At 35.8% G+C, this 15,615-nt stretch overlaps 1 protein-coding gene across 2 annotated transcripts in view; it reads right to left on the bottom strand.

Annotated features, from left to right (window-relative positions):
• The window catches only part of DMD (dystrophin), a 1,192,402-nt gene that overhangs the window by 187,446 nt on the left and 989,341 nt on the right, over positions 1 to 15,615 (bottom strand). For both annotated transcript variants that reach the window (XM_074159135.1, XM_074159144.1), the window contains exons 57-59: positions 12,830 to 12,986; positions 2,949 to 3,069; positions 2,007 to 2,275 (exon numbers count right to left, since the gene is read on the bottom strand). In XM_074159135.1, the coding sequence (XP_074015236.1) occupies positions 2,007 to 2,275; positions 2,949 to 3,069; positions 12,830 to 12,986 (547 nt within the window). The remainder of the gene's footprint in view (positions 1 to 2,006; positions 2,276 to 2,948; positions 3,070 to 12,829; positions 12,987 to 15,615) is intronic.

The following is a 15,615-nucleotide window of genomic DNA, read 5'->3' as shown; positions in this document are numbered from 1 at the left end:
TTTTCTAAAATAGATTTCACTCCAACAAAAACTACGTATGTCTTAAATATGTCTTAAATACAATTAACTGAGGTAAAAACCTACAAAGCCTAACACCATACAGTTTTTATATAGGCCTTCAAATTGCAGACACAATTTAGGTTTTTTGGTAGTTATTAATTTCACAAACATGCTTACATTGCCTATTTAGTACATGCATTTTTCTTCAGTATCTATGTTGTCGTTACATTTCAATAGAGCAATACATACATTCTAGACAGCACATTTTGGGACAATTAGTGTACTACTTGCACAGTTAATGTTATTCAGCTTTTGGCCTACTGTGTTCTTATATTACCTAAGCTAATTACGATCACTTAGAAGGTGCTGAAAGCACAATATCACCATGTGTGTGCACCTAGCAGACTATAATTGCCATATATGAAATGAAAGGTTATAGCTTATAAGGGTTTAAATATATTCTGTATGTTTTTTTCATTTACCATTTAGATGATAATCTTACCATATAGTCTTATGATAGCCTATATTCATAAATACTTTAAGTAAATATGGTACAAATGAGACAAAAATCAGAGTAGGTGGTAGTATCTAATTTTAAATCTTGAAACAGAAGTCTTGGTTTCTCTCTGGCCCTAGTTTTAAGACTTCCGAAGGAATGAGCAGACATCTAGCAATTGATAGTACCTCTGGATTTTCACAAGCATTAAGATTTCTATTTTCCCTTGGCTGTTGTTAGAATTTCATTATGTGCTCTAGGATGGATTTGTTTTTTAAATGTAACAGGATTCAGCACTATAATTATGGAGTTAACGGTTATGATCACAGCTTTAGAATTAAGTGACTTGCTTTGTTTTCCAGTAATATCAGGGATTCAGTGTTTCAGTTCAGAATATCTTCAAAATCACAAAAAAAAAACCCCATGGCTATAATAGAATGCACTTTCTGAGAATTTATAAATAGATCTCTTCTGTTCATTTATGAATTTAAATGAAGATAAACAAATTTTGTAACTAAATGTTCATCAGCTACCAGGTACGTCATTTTTCCTGTATAATATTTGTTCAGGACACTCATTAAACTTCCTGTGTGATTAAAACTCATGGATTTTTTTTTTTTTTAATAAACTACATTTGATTTTTAAAGGCATTTTTTCTTGCCATTAGTCATTCTATCTCCTCTTCATTAGATCCTTATGTTCTACTAGAGAAAATAACAGTCAGCTCAGGTCTCTTTCAAAATGAATGATGAGTCCCATTTATGTGAATGAAACAGAGGCACTTTGTTCTTATCAAAATGGCAACTGACTCTGTTGTGCTCTAGCTGAAGGAATCCTCTAGTATTATAAAGTTTGGCCATGGCAGTCATGCTGAAAGAAGACAAGTCCTCATAAGTTTCTCAATAAGCAATGATTTTATGAAACAATGTTTGAAAGCAGGTAAGCATGAAGTTATGGAAAATCATGACATTTTTCCAGGGTTGTTTTGTTGGGGTTTTTTTAACTATCTTACGTTATGAGGCCTAGTTACCAAATAAGACAGATAGCAAATACCACCATCATGACAAAACAACAAACAACCCATATAATTTAAATTATTTAAACTCTACAACTATAGACTCAATTACGTACTCACGATACTTAAAAAGTATAGTAGAGAATTAATTTTCTATACTTTGACATATATACTCCTATCTATTCTATTTTGCTTTCTTTCATGTTAATTCTGCATCTCCTGAGTTAACAGTGAGTGTGCTGAGGATATTTACATGTTCCTGTAGTGCTGTTTACCCATGTTAGCAACATACATTTTCAATGTTGTTTTGATCTCATTTTAATTGCAGAAATTATACAACTCTTTATATGTACTTTCTTTTTTTTTAAAAATACAAATCACTGTGATACAAAACTATCAATTTCTCATTTGAGAAGATAATTCCTGATTTGGGAATTCATACAACGAAAAAAGTAATTATTTTACACTCAGAAGTGTTGATATACAGACACATACCTTGACTTTTTCTAAGTGATCCTGCAGAGAGTCAATTAGCAGATCCCCCACTGGCTGCCAGGATCCCTTGAACACTTCAGCCTGGCGCAGTTTCAGGTCCAGTTCATCCATTGCGTCTTGCAGGCCCTGAAGTCTTTCAAGAGCATCGTCTATCTTCTTTTGCCAATCAGCAGACTGCAGATTCAGCTTATCCCACTCAGTTCTGACCTCATCTGCTTGCCTTTGGAGAAGTTTAGTGACATTCTGGGCCCTTTCCTCAGGTGGCAGGTCTAAATGTGAAAGTCAAGAGGCTTTTAAGACATATTCTATCTTAGAAGAAAAATAATTGCTGTCTGGATAAGTTCAAAGTTCAGTAAGAAACTATTCATAACCAAAAACACCTGTGAAATTTATTTTATTAATGTATTCTCATTTGAAAATCTCTTAACAAATTTTAATCTTGCACCATACACATCACCAAAATACATATTTAAGTATATAAAGGCATTTTTAAACATGCAAGGTGTAGCTAAATGTTTAGCAACTGTGTCCTGATTCAGCAAAATAATTCTGCACATACATAAATATTAATAATTTTGAATATTTTGCTGCAATTGAGTGGATTTGGGAGCTTCTGTAGTACTGAGACTACAAGTTGAATTTTAGGTTAAATTGCAGCTTTCTGACCTCAAATAGGTCTGTAGTTATAGATAGGTCCTGAAGGTTTAAAGCCAGTTTCAAAATCTGCTTATAAATATGCATGTCTATTTAGTGCCACAGTGTTCAGAAGGATGGCTAAGGGTTTCTTTCATCTATATTTTTAGCTTAGTTTATGAATACTGACATTCAGCTTCGAGTGTAAAAGGAATGCTTTCACAGCGGCTGGCAGAATTTATTTAATCATCACTGATCATCACTGATCTTTCCAGCAATGTGTTATTACCCTGCTTGTTCTTCAATTACCTCTTGGTTCTGGGTAGAGCTTCTCCAGTCCCTCCACTGGCTGCTCTGCTAAGAAGATTCTCACAGTCTCAAGTGCACTCCTGATAACAGGTTCTTTTGTTTTCAGCTCCCTCTTGAAAGTCTGAGAGGTGAAACAAAATTATTGTAAGTGGATATATAATGGAATACCAAGTGCTAGCTCTCGTTTTCGTCAATTTAAGAAGAAAATTTTCAACGTCAGCTTCCGTGTGTATATTACCAGTAGCTACAAAAAAAAAAAAAAATATGTAAAAGAGATAATAATCTTTTGCTTAACCTGAAATCACATTGAATTCAAAGGAGCAAATGTACTGTCAGCATGCTGCAAAGTGTCCAAGGTTGCTGATCAAATTTTCGCTGTGAGAAGGATCCCTTTAGTTGATTAACATCAGGGTCAACTCCAAAACCTCGCTACAAGGGACGAGTCTTCAGCTGGCTCTATATTGGACCACACCTGCATAGTTAATGGTTCTTGAAAGCAAGATCTACCAGAATGTGAAGGAAAATCCAATATTTCTTACAGCTAGCACTTTGCTACTTCTGCTGGCAACTGTTACTTCATAAGGAAAAAAAAGAAAAGAACCAATGTATATTGACATATTAACCCGTAACAATTAGTAACTAAAAAAAGAATCCAATATACTAAATCATAACTCTCTCTTCTAGTAGTGGTGTAGATGCATCTCTTCCAAAATTACATAAACTGAGATTTCTGAAATGCAGAATCAAGGCCAAGTAATTATATCAGTAATATAATCTAGCCTAGATGTAGGCATGCATGAGTAAAAATTAAAGGCCAGAAAGTAGTCCTTATGAAATAGTTAATTCCTAGTTGCTTTAATCAGAATTTATTATCAATTTCCATATCTTTACATTTAACATTGCTCAGTGGTACAGTTGCTCCTTTTCAGACCAACTGAAAAGATCTCCCTTTCATCTCTTCCTTTCCTGTCATGCTTTTCAGCACCTGTTTCTTTTCTTGCCTTTTCTTTCTCTTTCCTATTTGCATTCTTCTTCCTCCAGTAACAGCTTCTGTTACTATCTCTCTTCTACTCCCTGCTTTTAAAATGACCATAAGTAAGATTCTCAAGGTTGGTGTCTGAAGCTTTGGTAGGCTACAGAAAGTATACATATCTCAGATTTTTTGGTTTGTTTCTTTGTTTGGAGTTTGTTTGAGGGTTTTTTTTGGTTAAAGAGAATTTAAGATTCCATTAATCTGAATCCAAATGTTCATCACAAAAAAAGGCAGATGAAACCTGGCCTATGGGTTGCACGCTATATTAGGTCTTTTGCATATTGTATTAAATGTCTCTAAATGGTCCTTAAAACTGTTTTATTTCAACACTTTATTCTCTATTTCTGAAACAATACTGAACACATACTGCTTTCAAGTGGCATAGAGGTAAAATATGCAGGTAATTATAGTGCAGTGTAACACAAAACATAATACTGCAAGGAGAGCCATGTGTCATGAGTGGAAACAGACATTTTGCTCCAGGAAAAATTGTTTATACAACACAGGCATTATATAGGCTTCTTACATAATAAATTCACCAATTCAGTTAAACTAATTATTAAATAAAATTTGGGTTTCTTGCAAACTTATGAAATATTATAAATTCAATATTGAAAAGTTCATTACACCTCAAATTATATTTGATATTAAATGCTTTGTACAGGCAGAACTAATAATGAGAATCATACCTGCAGTTTATAATATGAGCACTCACAGGTAAAAAAAAAACTTAATACATTTCAGGAAAGTAAACTTAAGGAAATAACTACATTATTCTCCTATAAATATTTAACTAAACTTCTTATTAAGTGATCAAGAACTGACCATTAAGTTTGTAATTGTGAATCCGGAAAACTCTTTAGCAAAGTGTGCTTTCCTGAAGGAAACAACAAACTAAAAAATGTTAATTTTTTGTCATGGACATCAATGGCACCGGGATCCTTTCACAGAATGTATCTGCTATCATAGGGGAATCTACTATTTGATTAATATCTGTGATAAATGTTTTAAACAATCATGTAGACCCTGAAGAATCAACACCGATTTTCAGAAATATAGAAGAGTACTGTATATTAACAAGTAACCCACTATTGGATGTTGCTCTGCATAAAAACTATGTGGGGTTACTCCAGGGTTATAAATCTTTAACTTAGACATTTTTAGGTTTAGAAATTTTTATAATTCGTACTTGACTCTTGCATGAAGTGCAACGGAAAAAGGAAATATAATAAGCCTTTTTCATGCCCCAAAAGAGGAAAACCTATTACTTTAACTAGCCTTCATGCTCACCTTACATTACATCATTCTGTCCCACAAGAGTGTGGCGGGTCTGCAGCTCAAGTAGGCCAGCAGGTAGCATAACTTAAAATGCTCCCCCATAGACTGTGTGCTTTGCTCTCATCTGATAGTGTTAAAAGTGACATCAACAGTCATACTGGTTTTTAAACATTACAATTGTAAAACAGCTTAAAGATACAATATGCTTTATAAACAGCTCCAAAGAGAAATTATTTCTCAGAAATGTATATGCCCCAAACCAATAAAACAGGAGGCACATGCAGAAACGTCTCTTCTGCCCACACACACCAGGGGCAGGAAGGAGTCACAGATATTCCAGGGGAGCACAGAATTACACCAATTTATAGGATATTTAAAAAGCCAGAAATGCCTTTGAGCTGGGATTTGAGCTTTGTATCTGGGAAGGAGTAGTACTGTTGCTGTAGTCAGGTCAACCATAGCTATGTACATGTGCAAACAAAAAGGACACAAAATACCTTCTTTCAGCTTGTACTTCTTTTGCATAAAACCATACCATTCAAATACACCTAGTGGCATTATATTTCCAAAAGAAGGCTAAAGCCACATTCCTCCAATATCTCTTGTGCAACAGAACAAGGACAACATAATCAGATATGCATAGTGCATCCCAAAAAAGTGCATGAACAGGAATCATTGTATCTGTCTTCTCAAAACAATAGAGAGATGCTAATGGAAACTCTTTGACTTCCTATATTTTGTATTTAGACACAAACAGAAAGAGTCTCTTTCTCTTTTATTAAAGGAAAACAGTGAGCCAATGTGTTAAATATTTTCTTTTCTTACTTTTCCATTCTGGATGTTGGAGCTGGTGGATGAGATTATAGTCTGTAAATCCTGAGTTTTAGAAAAGTACACAGTACAGTGTTAAGATATATTTACAATTCTTGCCTTCCCTAGTTTTGATTAGCAGACTTCTACTGAGTGAGTTAAAATATATTTCAGTATAAGAAATTTAAAAAGGAGACAATGAGAAAACCATGAGACTGAAGCAGTAGCACAGAACAGCATTAAAAATAATGAATGCTCATTTCATAGTATCCCATTGCAAAAAATGTTCTTACTGTATGAAGATAAAGCCAGATTTTCTGATTAAAGTTGTGCTGTGAAATATGTATACACTACCAATAAAAATCATAAGGAGCAATAGATGACACTTTCTTTTCTTTTGGGGCAAAAAAAAATAAAAGAAAAAGAATTTATCTATCTAGAGCCCTGACAAATACATCTTTATAATAAGCAGACCATCATTGAAAGCAGAATTAGCCTAAATGAATGTCTAATTTACAGCTAATGATTTCAGGCTAATTCCATTGAATTCCTTAACTTCTTCCACACTTTGTGGTGACTGTAGAGGAAATCGAATGTGTATAATGTATGACCTGACAGAAAAACAAGTAAACTACTTTATTTAAGCATCTCTATTTGTCATCAACACTACAGCAGTAATGGCATTCTGTCCACTATTTTAATAATGCATATATTGATCAGCTTATCTCAGACCTCCACTACCTCCTCATGGGTGTCCTAAAATCTCTTAGATGGAGAAACACAAATTGTTTAAATTGAAAGATGAAAATATAATGAGAAGAGAGTACCGTTAGTAAAACTAACATTAATCTCTGTTATTAGAAAAGCAGATATTTTTGCTTTTAATGAATTTTAAAGAGAAAGAGTGCAGTTAAATTAATTCAAGATTTTTCCCAACCAGAATGCTTTTTAAAAATGGGATTTGACCTCAATTTTGAAAAGTAGATATCAAACGTACCACCAGAAAAGGTTAGTGTTTTCAAGCAGAAATTGCAGTCCTTCTTAGGCACTGTTGTTATACATCTCATGTGAAAGAGTTTCCAGGGAATTGTTAATAATGAACTTATATATTCATAAATACTTTTTATGCTGCTAATACAACCACTACACAGAAGATGTGGAAACTCCCAATAGAATGAAAGAATAAGCAGGTTATCTGCATGATGCCTAAATTGCTTAATGGAGATTAACAGTAACATGTACACAGTTACTAATATGCTTTCAATAAAACATTATTATGACACTTAGTAAAGCAAATAAAATTGCAAGATAATGAAATAATGTCGAACATCAGTATTTTTTATCATTGCCTAGCCCACATCCAGCCCCCCAAAACACACACATTCTAAGACTTTGGCATAGAAACAATTTCTTCAGATGCCAAAAATCAACAAAATGACCCACTACATATATATATAAGTCCGAAAAAATAGTGGTTATGTGGGTGTGTTTGGGATAAATTCCAAATTGCCTTGTCTAAAAAGCACCTCACATTTATAACACAACAATGATTTTGACTGCATGGATATCTCTTTTCTCAGTTGAGTTCGAGCTCTCCTCTGGCATAGATTTAAGTATTTGAAATTTTCATCTGAATCCTACTCTTAAAATTTTTAAAGCCAATCTTGGCAACTAGGAGCATTCTAATGATAAGAATCAACTTCTTTTCATCTCTGCTATGAATGTATGAGGTATTACAGATGGTCTTCTAAAAGATAGAAAGGTTAAATATGTTTGTTTTTCTTTAAATTACATTCTTAAGGGGAAAAAAAATAAAATCAGCCTGTAACACCGCTTTAAAAAAAGGATTCAGGCATAAAATCGTGTTTGCATTCATCAGGCCATTTCTCAACGGTAATCAGTTAAACTGCTTATAAATAAAGTTCCCCTGATGAGGTCTTTTTTCTTCTCCAGTGAGGAACTTGTCTGGGTTCACTTCTAGCTTTACCTGGCAAAAAAAAATTCTTCACAGAAGGAAAGACATTGTACTGTTATAGGAAGACCAAAGCTGGAAGTTTGGATCAATTAAAAGATTTGTCAGAACAGGTAGACTTAGCTTGTTTACTGAAGATTGATTTCCAGAACTCACATTCAGGAGAATAAAATGAACAATCAGTAGATTCTTTTTCTCAAGATCAAAATTTAACTACTCTTTATTTTCACATCCAACACTCTGAAACTCTTGAAAAAAGCCAACAGTTTTCAAGTACAGTTTTAAGCTAGATACCTCTACATTTGTGGTGCAAGCCTTTTTAAAAGCATTTTTTTATGTTCAGAAATGAGCTAAGCTGTTCATTTGGATACTGCCTTTGTATGTCTGCTTCTCTAAAAGTAACTTTTAGAGTAACAGAAAGTCCATAGCCTCTGAGGGAAAAATACAGTAGAAAAACTCCAAGCTGCAAACATAGACTTTGTCAAAGACAACCTGAAGTCAACAGAGCTCTGCACTGATTATTTTTCCCTCCTTCTCTGTAAGAGATCTTTGAAGAGTAGACAGGGTAACCTGACTTCAAGGATTATGTTTTGTTCTTTTTTTCCACAGGGAATCAGAATACCTACAACTAGAAAGGTCTTATTTTAAACTACAGAAGAGATACAGAATAGGAAAAGGAAAGAACCCATGCTTCTAAAAAGAACTAAAATGTTCTAGCTTTGATACTAGATATGATGAGCAAAGATTTGTGTCTGTACGTATCTCCATGTGGGAGAGAATATAATCAAAAAAGAAGTGAGATCTAGTTTGTAAAGTCATTTTGCATCTTTTCATGATACCTTGCTTTTATGCAACACTTCTCATCCCTAAAAGTTTCAAACACTTCAGTTGGTCGGTGAGTGACAGAGAGATCACATAGTCCATCACTGAAGTCTTGCCATCTTTATGATGAATTCTGGAAGTGTTTGAATAGCTTACAGAACAATATACAATATTAAAATTTTATGAGAAGTAATTTCTCTAGATGAAAAAATTATTTCTTTGATCGAGGAGGAAAGGTAGTGTTTTCAAATACTCAAATATTATTCAAATGACAAAAGTTTGGTTGGTACAATTCTACACAAATCGTTCTCTAAGTCTTGCTTTGGCTCAAGAGTTGTTTTGGTTAAAGGGTTTGAGTTAATGTCGTGCTGAGTTAAAGCAACACCTATATTGTTTTTTTCATTCCAATCTTCTGCATGGGCTTTAAAACTACTTTATGGAAGTTGCTACAGACAGTTGGCTAGAACAGACCTCAGGCATTTCATATATCTTAACTTTCACAGAGGGAAAGGTAAAAAGGGATGGTGGTGCTCTACAAAGTCATGGATATTTTGGCCTCACTGTTTCTATGATAATGCTTGAAGTCCCAAGAAATGTTTTGTGAAAAAGACATATTCTACATGTCACTTCTCCAGAAGGAAGATTTAGGAAATGTGACCAAATTGCCCCTTGCAACAAAGCATTATTTTATTTTAGAAAAGCATTGTGCACTGACATAGAAATGTTGTTGTTCATCCTTCTCTTTGGCTTTGTCAGCCATTAGGTAAAGATAGGTCCTTGAGAAACCATATTGTCACTATCTCCCATCAGTCTGGTACTGTAGGCAAATGCCTATTTGCCTATGCCAAAAGCCAAGCCTGGTTGTATAGGATATTTCCAGACTTCTCACAAACTCCCAATAAAGTTAAAGCAGCAAGATATGTCATGTTCTCTTTCTAAACTTGATCTTCTCGCTATTTGTTCTCAAATGTGTCCTTCAGCATGAGGCAGGACAATCTATTAGAGCAATATTTGTAATACAGCTACCTGATGAATGGAGAAAACAGAGGTATTCCAGATCCAATTTATTTTATGGTACCATTTCACATTTCTTCATTCAGCAATTAAATCAGAGATTTAGGAACTTCAGAAAAAATATCTATTGTGTCAAGTTTCACAAACTGAAAGCTGTATATATGCAGCACAATGTTTTGTGAGGATGATGACTGGTTTTGGAATATTCTCACAGTATCAAGCTATCTGACTGACAATTTAAATTATTCAATAGAAAACACATTTGTTCGAAATAACTTTTTAGATGTCATGTTGAAATATAGAATCATAGAATCATCTAGGTTGGAAGGGACCTTCAAGATCATCTAGTCCAACCATCAACCTAACTCTCACAAAAAAAACCATCACTAAACCATGTCTCCCAGCACCATGTCAACCCACTTTTTGAACACCTCCAGGGATGGTGCCTCGACCCTGGGCAGCCCATTCCAATGCTTGATAACCCTTTCAGTGTAAAAATTCTTCCTAATATCCAACCTGAACCTCCCCTGGCGCAACTTGAGGCCGTTTCCTCTTGTCCTGTCGCCTGTGACTTGGGAGAAGAGACCGAGCCCCGCCTCCCTACACCCTCCTTTCAGGGAGTTGTAGAGAGTGATAAGGTCTCCCCTCAGCCTCCTTTTCTCTAGGCTGAACAACCCCAGCTCCCTTAGCCTCTCCTCATAAGACTTGTGCTCCAGACCCCTCACCAGCTTCGTTGCCCTAAACTTCGTCACCAAACAGGAGGAAAAAGCACATTGTCATTATTTTAACTAAAGACATGTGGACAAAGAGAGCTAGAATAATACATCCAAGTTAATTCCAAGAAATGGAATGGTGTATAGTGGAGAAATGTCATAGTATAAATACTTCTATGGTTCATTCCAATCACTACATAGATTTACCTTTTAAACATGAGAGGACAGTTTCTTTGTATCAATAAGGTTCCTTGCCCTTGATCATATACTGTTCTTTGTAAAAAAAGCCCAAAACCTGACACTGCATTACCATCTTCTTACTGAATCAGGATCTGTCCTAGTGGGTTGAGATCTGGTTTCTATTATGGATATCTGTTACTAACTGGTGTTTCCCAGATTAAAGTTTTCAGAAGAAATCTTATCATAAGGCTAGATAAAATTTTATGGAGTTCATAAGTGACGCAGGATTAGGAGTTGCTGAAATATCGGTACAGGCCTGGGGAAGTGTGGCTGGAAAGCTGCCTGGTGGAAAAGGACTTGGGGGTTCTAGTTGACAAGCGGCTGAATATGAGCCAGCAGTGTGCCCAGGTGGTCAAGAAAGCCAACGGCATCCTGGCTTGTATTAGAAATAGTGTGACCAGCAGAAGTAGGGAGGTGATTGTCCCCCTGTACTCAGCACTGGTGAGGCCACACCTGGAGTATTGTGTCCAGTTTTGGGCACCTCAATACAAGAGAGATATCGAGGTGCTGGAGCAGGTACAGAAGAGGGCAACGAAGCTGGTGAAGGGCCTGGAGCATAAATCGTACGAAGAACGATTGAGGGAGCTGGGACTGTTTAGTTTGAGGAAGAGGAGACTGAGGGGTGACCTCATCACTCTCTATAACTACTTGAAAGGACACTGTAGAGAGGTTGGTGCTGTGCTCTTCTCACAAGCAAATAGCAATAGAACAAGAGGGAATGGCTTCAAGTTGCAACAGGGTAGGTTTAGACTAGATAATAAGAAGAAATTCTTCACAGTAAGAGTGATCAGACACTGGAACAGGCTGCCCAGGGAGGTGGTTGAGTCACCATCCTTGGATGAGTTTAAGAGTCGCTTAGATGTGGTGTTGGGGGATATGGTGTAGGGAAAAACTTTGTAGAGTAGGGTAGATGGTTGGACTCAATGATCCCAAGGGTCTTTTCCAACCTGAATGATTCTATGATTCTATGATTTTAAGTTGGGTGTGCTATACCAGTTACCTTTCACATGGTTCCTTATTCCCTCTCTTCAGAACAATGGTTTCTCCCCATTTACTGCTTCATTCATCGACTCTTCAGCTTTATTTTAGCAGGACACTAGTTTCCTGATGGGTTTCCTTATGCACTGCTAAAAAAGCACCACTGAGCTACTAGAACTGTGATTTCACATTCTGACGTGAATAGACTGCAGTGATATAGCAAATTAAAAGTTGTTTACTTGAAAGCAGACATAGGTTAACATCAGACAGCTGTGAACTTGAGTCAACACAGGAAACATACTTAAAGCATACCTTTACCACAAAAAAATTGTGTGAATTTTTGTATGAAGAATTATTCAGTAATACTGTTATTTTGGGGGTTGTTCATTTTGTGAGTTTAAAATATCCTATACAAATGTTGGATGTAGGTTCCTTTTTACTACAAAGCTTAATCTAGAACAGTCTTATCCATATTATGCATTATCGTTTCCATAAAGATTCCCTGATGAAACTAGTATGAGCTACAGACAGTTACAGTCAGTTATCACAATAGTTTTATTATGCACACAGTTGTGCATTAGGTCTGATATTAGATACTCTTTTCACAAACATTCCCAAAAATCAATAGCAAAATGGGATTTCAAAAAGCACACATGAAGTTTAAATGCCTGATCTAGAAAAATTTTCAGAACTAATTATTTAATTCTCAAATAAGATTACGTTAGTATTTATTTTAGCCATGAAAACTGACTGTCTATGATAGGTCTATGAAAATGCTGTGTTCCTTTTAAAAAAAGCCAAGTATCTGGTAGTAAATACTCCCTTCCCCAAAAGGCTGATTTTCTAAGCTGTGTATGAAAACTGTAGCTAGTACTCTCATGTAAGAAGTTCGGTTTTCAACATCTCTAAAATGTATTTTAAAAAAATGAGTATCTTATTTTTTGCAACAAGGACCATTTCATGCAGCACCAACCTGCAAAACAAAAAGCAATGACTAAAAGATCATTTTAAAAAATCATACCCTATGAATATCATTCTGTTTCTGCACAGAGGGAAGATCTCCACCAATGGGTGCTTGCTGTTTTAATTCATCCTCCTTCAACTGCAGCCATGCCAAAAGTTCCTGAAGAGAGAGATGCAAACGCTTCCACTGGTCTGTACTGGCTTCCAAATGGGATCTGAAAGCATGTGTTAAACATCAGATATATTCAGACACAGTGAAAATAAAAACCAAATTGTACAAACTTATTTACTGAGAAAGATCCTAGTGTTTCATTAACTTAATGATTTTCAAATAGCTTCAGTAACTTTGAATTAGATTCTGGCAACACTGATTTAAATTTAGTTTCACAGTCCTGGCCTGAAACATCAGTTCTTTTCCCATCTGGTTTTTTGTTGTTGTTGTTGTTTTGTTTTCCTCTGGATTACTAGGAGACTAATTAACTAAAATGTATAGAGAAGTTTTCAACTCAGAGAAGAGCAAGCATTCCTGTAAACCACTACACAAACCATTCAAATTCACACAAGATTCATGTGTTTGCTCACATTTAAGAGAACCAACGACATCCCTTCCCAAAAATGAGGAAATTGTTAAAGCCAATTGAATCCCCTTACACCACCCAAATGTCTGTGTCATTTGAACAGGTGTGAATGAAATTAGTTGAAACACTGGAAAAATTAAAAGACGGAATACTACTTCATGCAAACAAGGTCTCCACCATAAGAATATTTTCTAAATATTTCCTCTGTATATGTGTGTATGTAGATGTGTTTTTAATACTGGCACCAAGTATTGAGCTACTAATTTTCAGCAACTGTTTTTCTGTGGAGGGAAAATATGTGACTGAAACACCACTGGACTCACCAAATCTTCAAATTTGTTTATACCATAGACAAAGCACACTAAAAGTTTGTGTCTCTAGACTTATAAATATGTTATTTTTTAATTGCTGGTTGGAATTAAATTCCTAATTCTCTTCCAGGTAACATAAGAATTCCTCTTAGTAATTAAAATCAAAAGCAGTATTACGTAATAGTGATGTGATAAAATGCACTGGAAAATAAAGACAGGTTTTCTTTTATTTTATATATTTTCTGTTTAACTTCCAGCTTTATTCATAAAACATTTTTCTTCTTCAGTGATTGCACAAAAAATCACAGATTTTTTGACAGTGAAAATTCTACTCCTATCCCTCATATGGAATGGTCCTTAAAAAAATGTGATAAATATGGACTCAGTATTTTGCAGACCTTATTACTTGGTTTGGATATGTAAATGAGAAATTGCTGGAGGTAAGGACAGTTGTATTTCTTTGAAATGCTCTATGGATCCCGTCTTCTTTCCAACCTCTTACACCTGGTAATTGGAGTGGCCAGGAAAGAGAAAGGCAAGAGACAGATTAGCCATAGGCTGACAGAAAGCTCAGCTGCTCTGGTATGTGAGCTGATGGAAAAATTGCTCCTTTTTCAAACTTAAAGGCTATGTGGGAGGGATACGTATGCTGTCTTTTGATCTCTGCTCTCACAGGGCAGCTGTGGGCTGGGGCAAAACTGCCTCCCAGCATGGGCTGCTGGATGAGGCCAGCCCTGCAGGCGGTGAGGGCTGAGGAAGCCCCAGCACACCTTTGAAAGCAGTGAGGGGGGAGAGGAGCAGGGATATTGTATGGGGAGTTGCAGAAGGCAACAGCTAGAGCAAGGATGATAGGGTTTTTTTGGAGGGGATGCAGTCAAGGAGCCAAGTTTCTGAGTCAGGTTAACTCCTGTCTCCCATGTTCATCTCATCAAGCTTCCACCTCTCCCAGCCAAGGCAGCAACTGGAAGCAAATACTTAGGGTCGTCATTTGTTCCCTGCTACCCCAGATCTGGCTTTATATGGAATAAGTGCACAAAAGAGTGACCCAAAGCGGTTTTGTTACTGCTGCTGTGCTCTGACCTTCCCCAGTTTGGTGAATAGGTTTCCCTGAACCCATCCTGCTCTACCTTTCTTTCAGCTTTGGGAATATATGTTTACGTATGTACATTATGTGCACACACTCATATACTTTAACTGTGTTCAAGCACATGCAGACAAAATAGATAATAGGAAAAAAGTTTTTCAAAATTAGTTCTTTATAAGAAAGAGTTTATTAGGATAAACTGTACTGACTTATCAGAATGAATGAAAAGTAAAAAAGTAAGTGAACTTGGCTTCTCTTGATATCTACCATTTGTTTTATCTAATGGTTTTAGAAAAGAATGCCCACCTAAGCCAAGCGACAGCATGGGTCTTCTGTTTCAGCAGTCTAAAACTTATGCTAAATAAGGAGACTTGTGGAACTTCTGCCTGGGGGACACTTCATATTTCTGCTCTTACACCTCTTTTGCGTAAGCGTTGCTAGTTATGGTGAAATCCATTCCATAGCGTGTGATGGAAAGAAATAGCTCCAAGCAGAGAGACTGAGAGTAGCCTGTTCATTCAGGCTGGTGGCTAGCAACATTTAAATTGAATGTCTTAGAAGTTAAGAATTGTTTCTTATCCTAATCAATAAGTTATTGAACACCTTGAGCCTTTTATTGAAAGCAAATATTTTAGAGAGAAGGTCTGTTGCTTTGAATGTTTAATGCAGGAAGTCACAGTGTTACAACTAGGGCTACTATTTCTGACTTGATTAATGGCAGCAATACATTGAACTGCGAAGACTCAAAGACAGAAAGCCCCATATATTTAATTACTGATATTTGGCAAAGTGACTATTTTTCTTATCTCAAACACCACTGCATTTGGGCAAGTTCATGGGTAAAAGAAGAAAAAAAATCTCAGAGAGATCT

Source organism: Numenius arquata, chromosome 1 (assembly GCF_964106895.1).
Source record: "Numenius arquata chromosome 1, bNumArq3.hap1.1, whole genome shotgun sequence".
NCBI classification, from domain to species: Eukaryota; Metazoa; Chordata; class Aves; order Charadriiformes; family Scolopacidae; genus Numenius; species Numenius arquata.
Note: the sequence above shows the minus strand (reverse complement) of the source record. Positions and strands in the feature narration are given on the sequence as shown.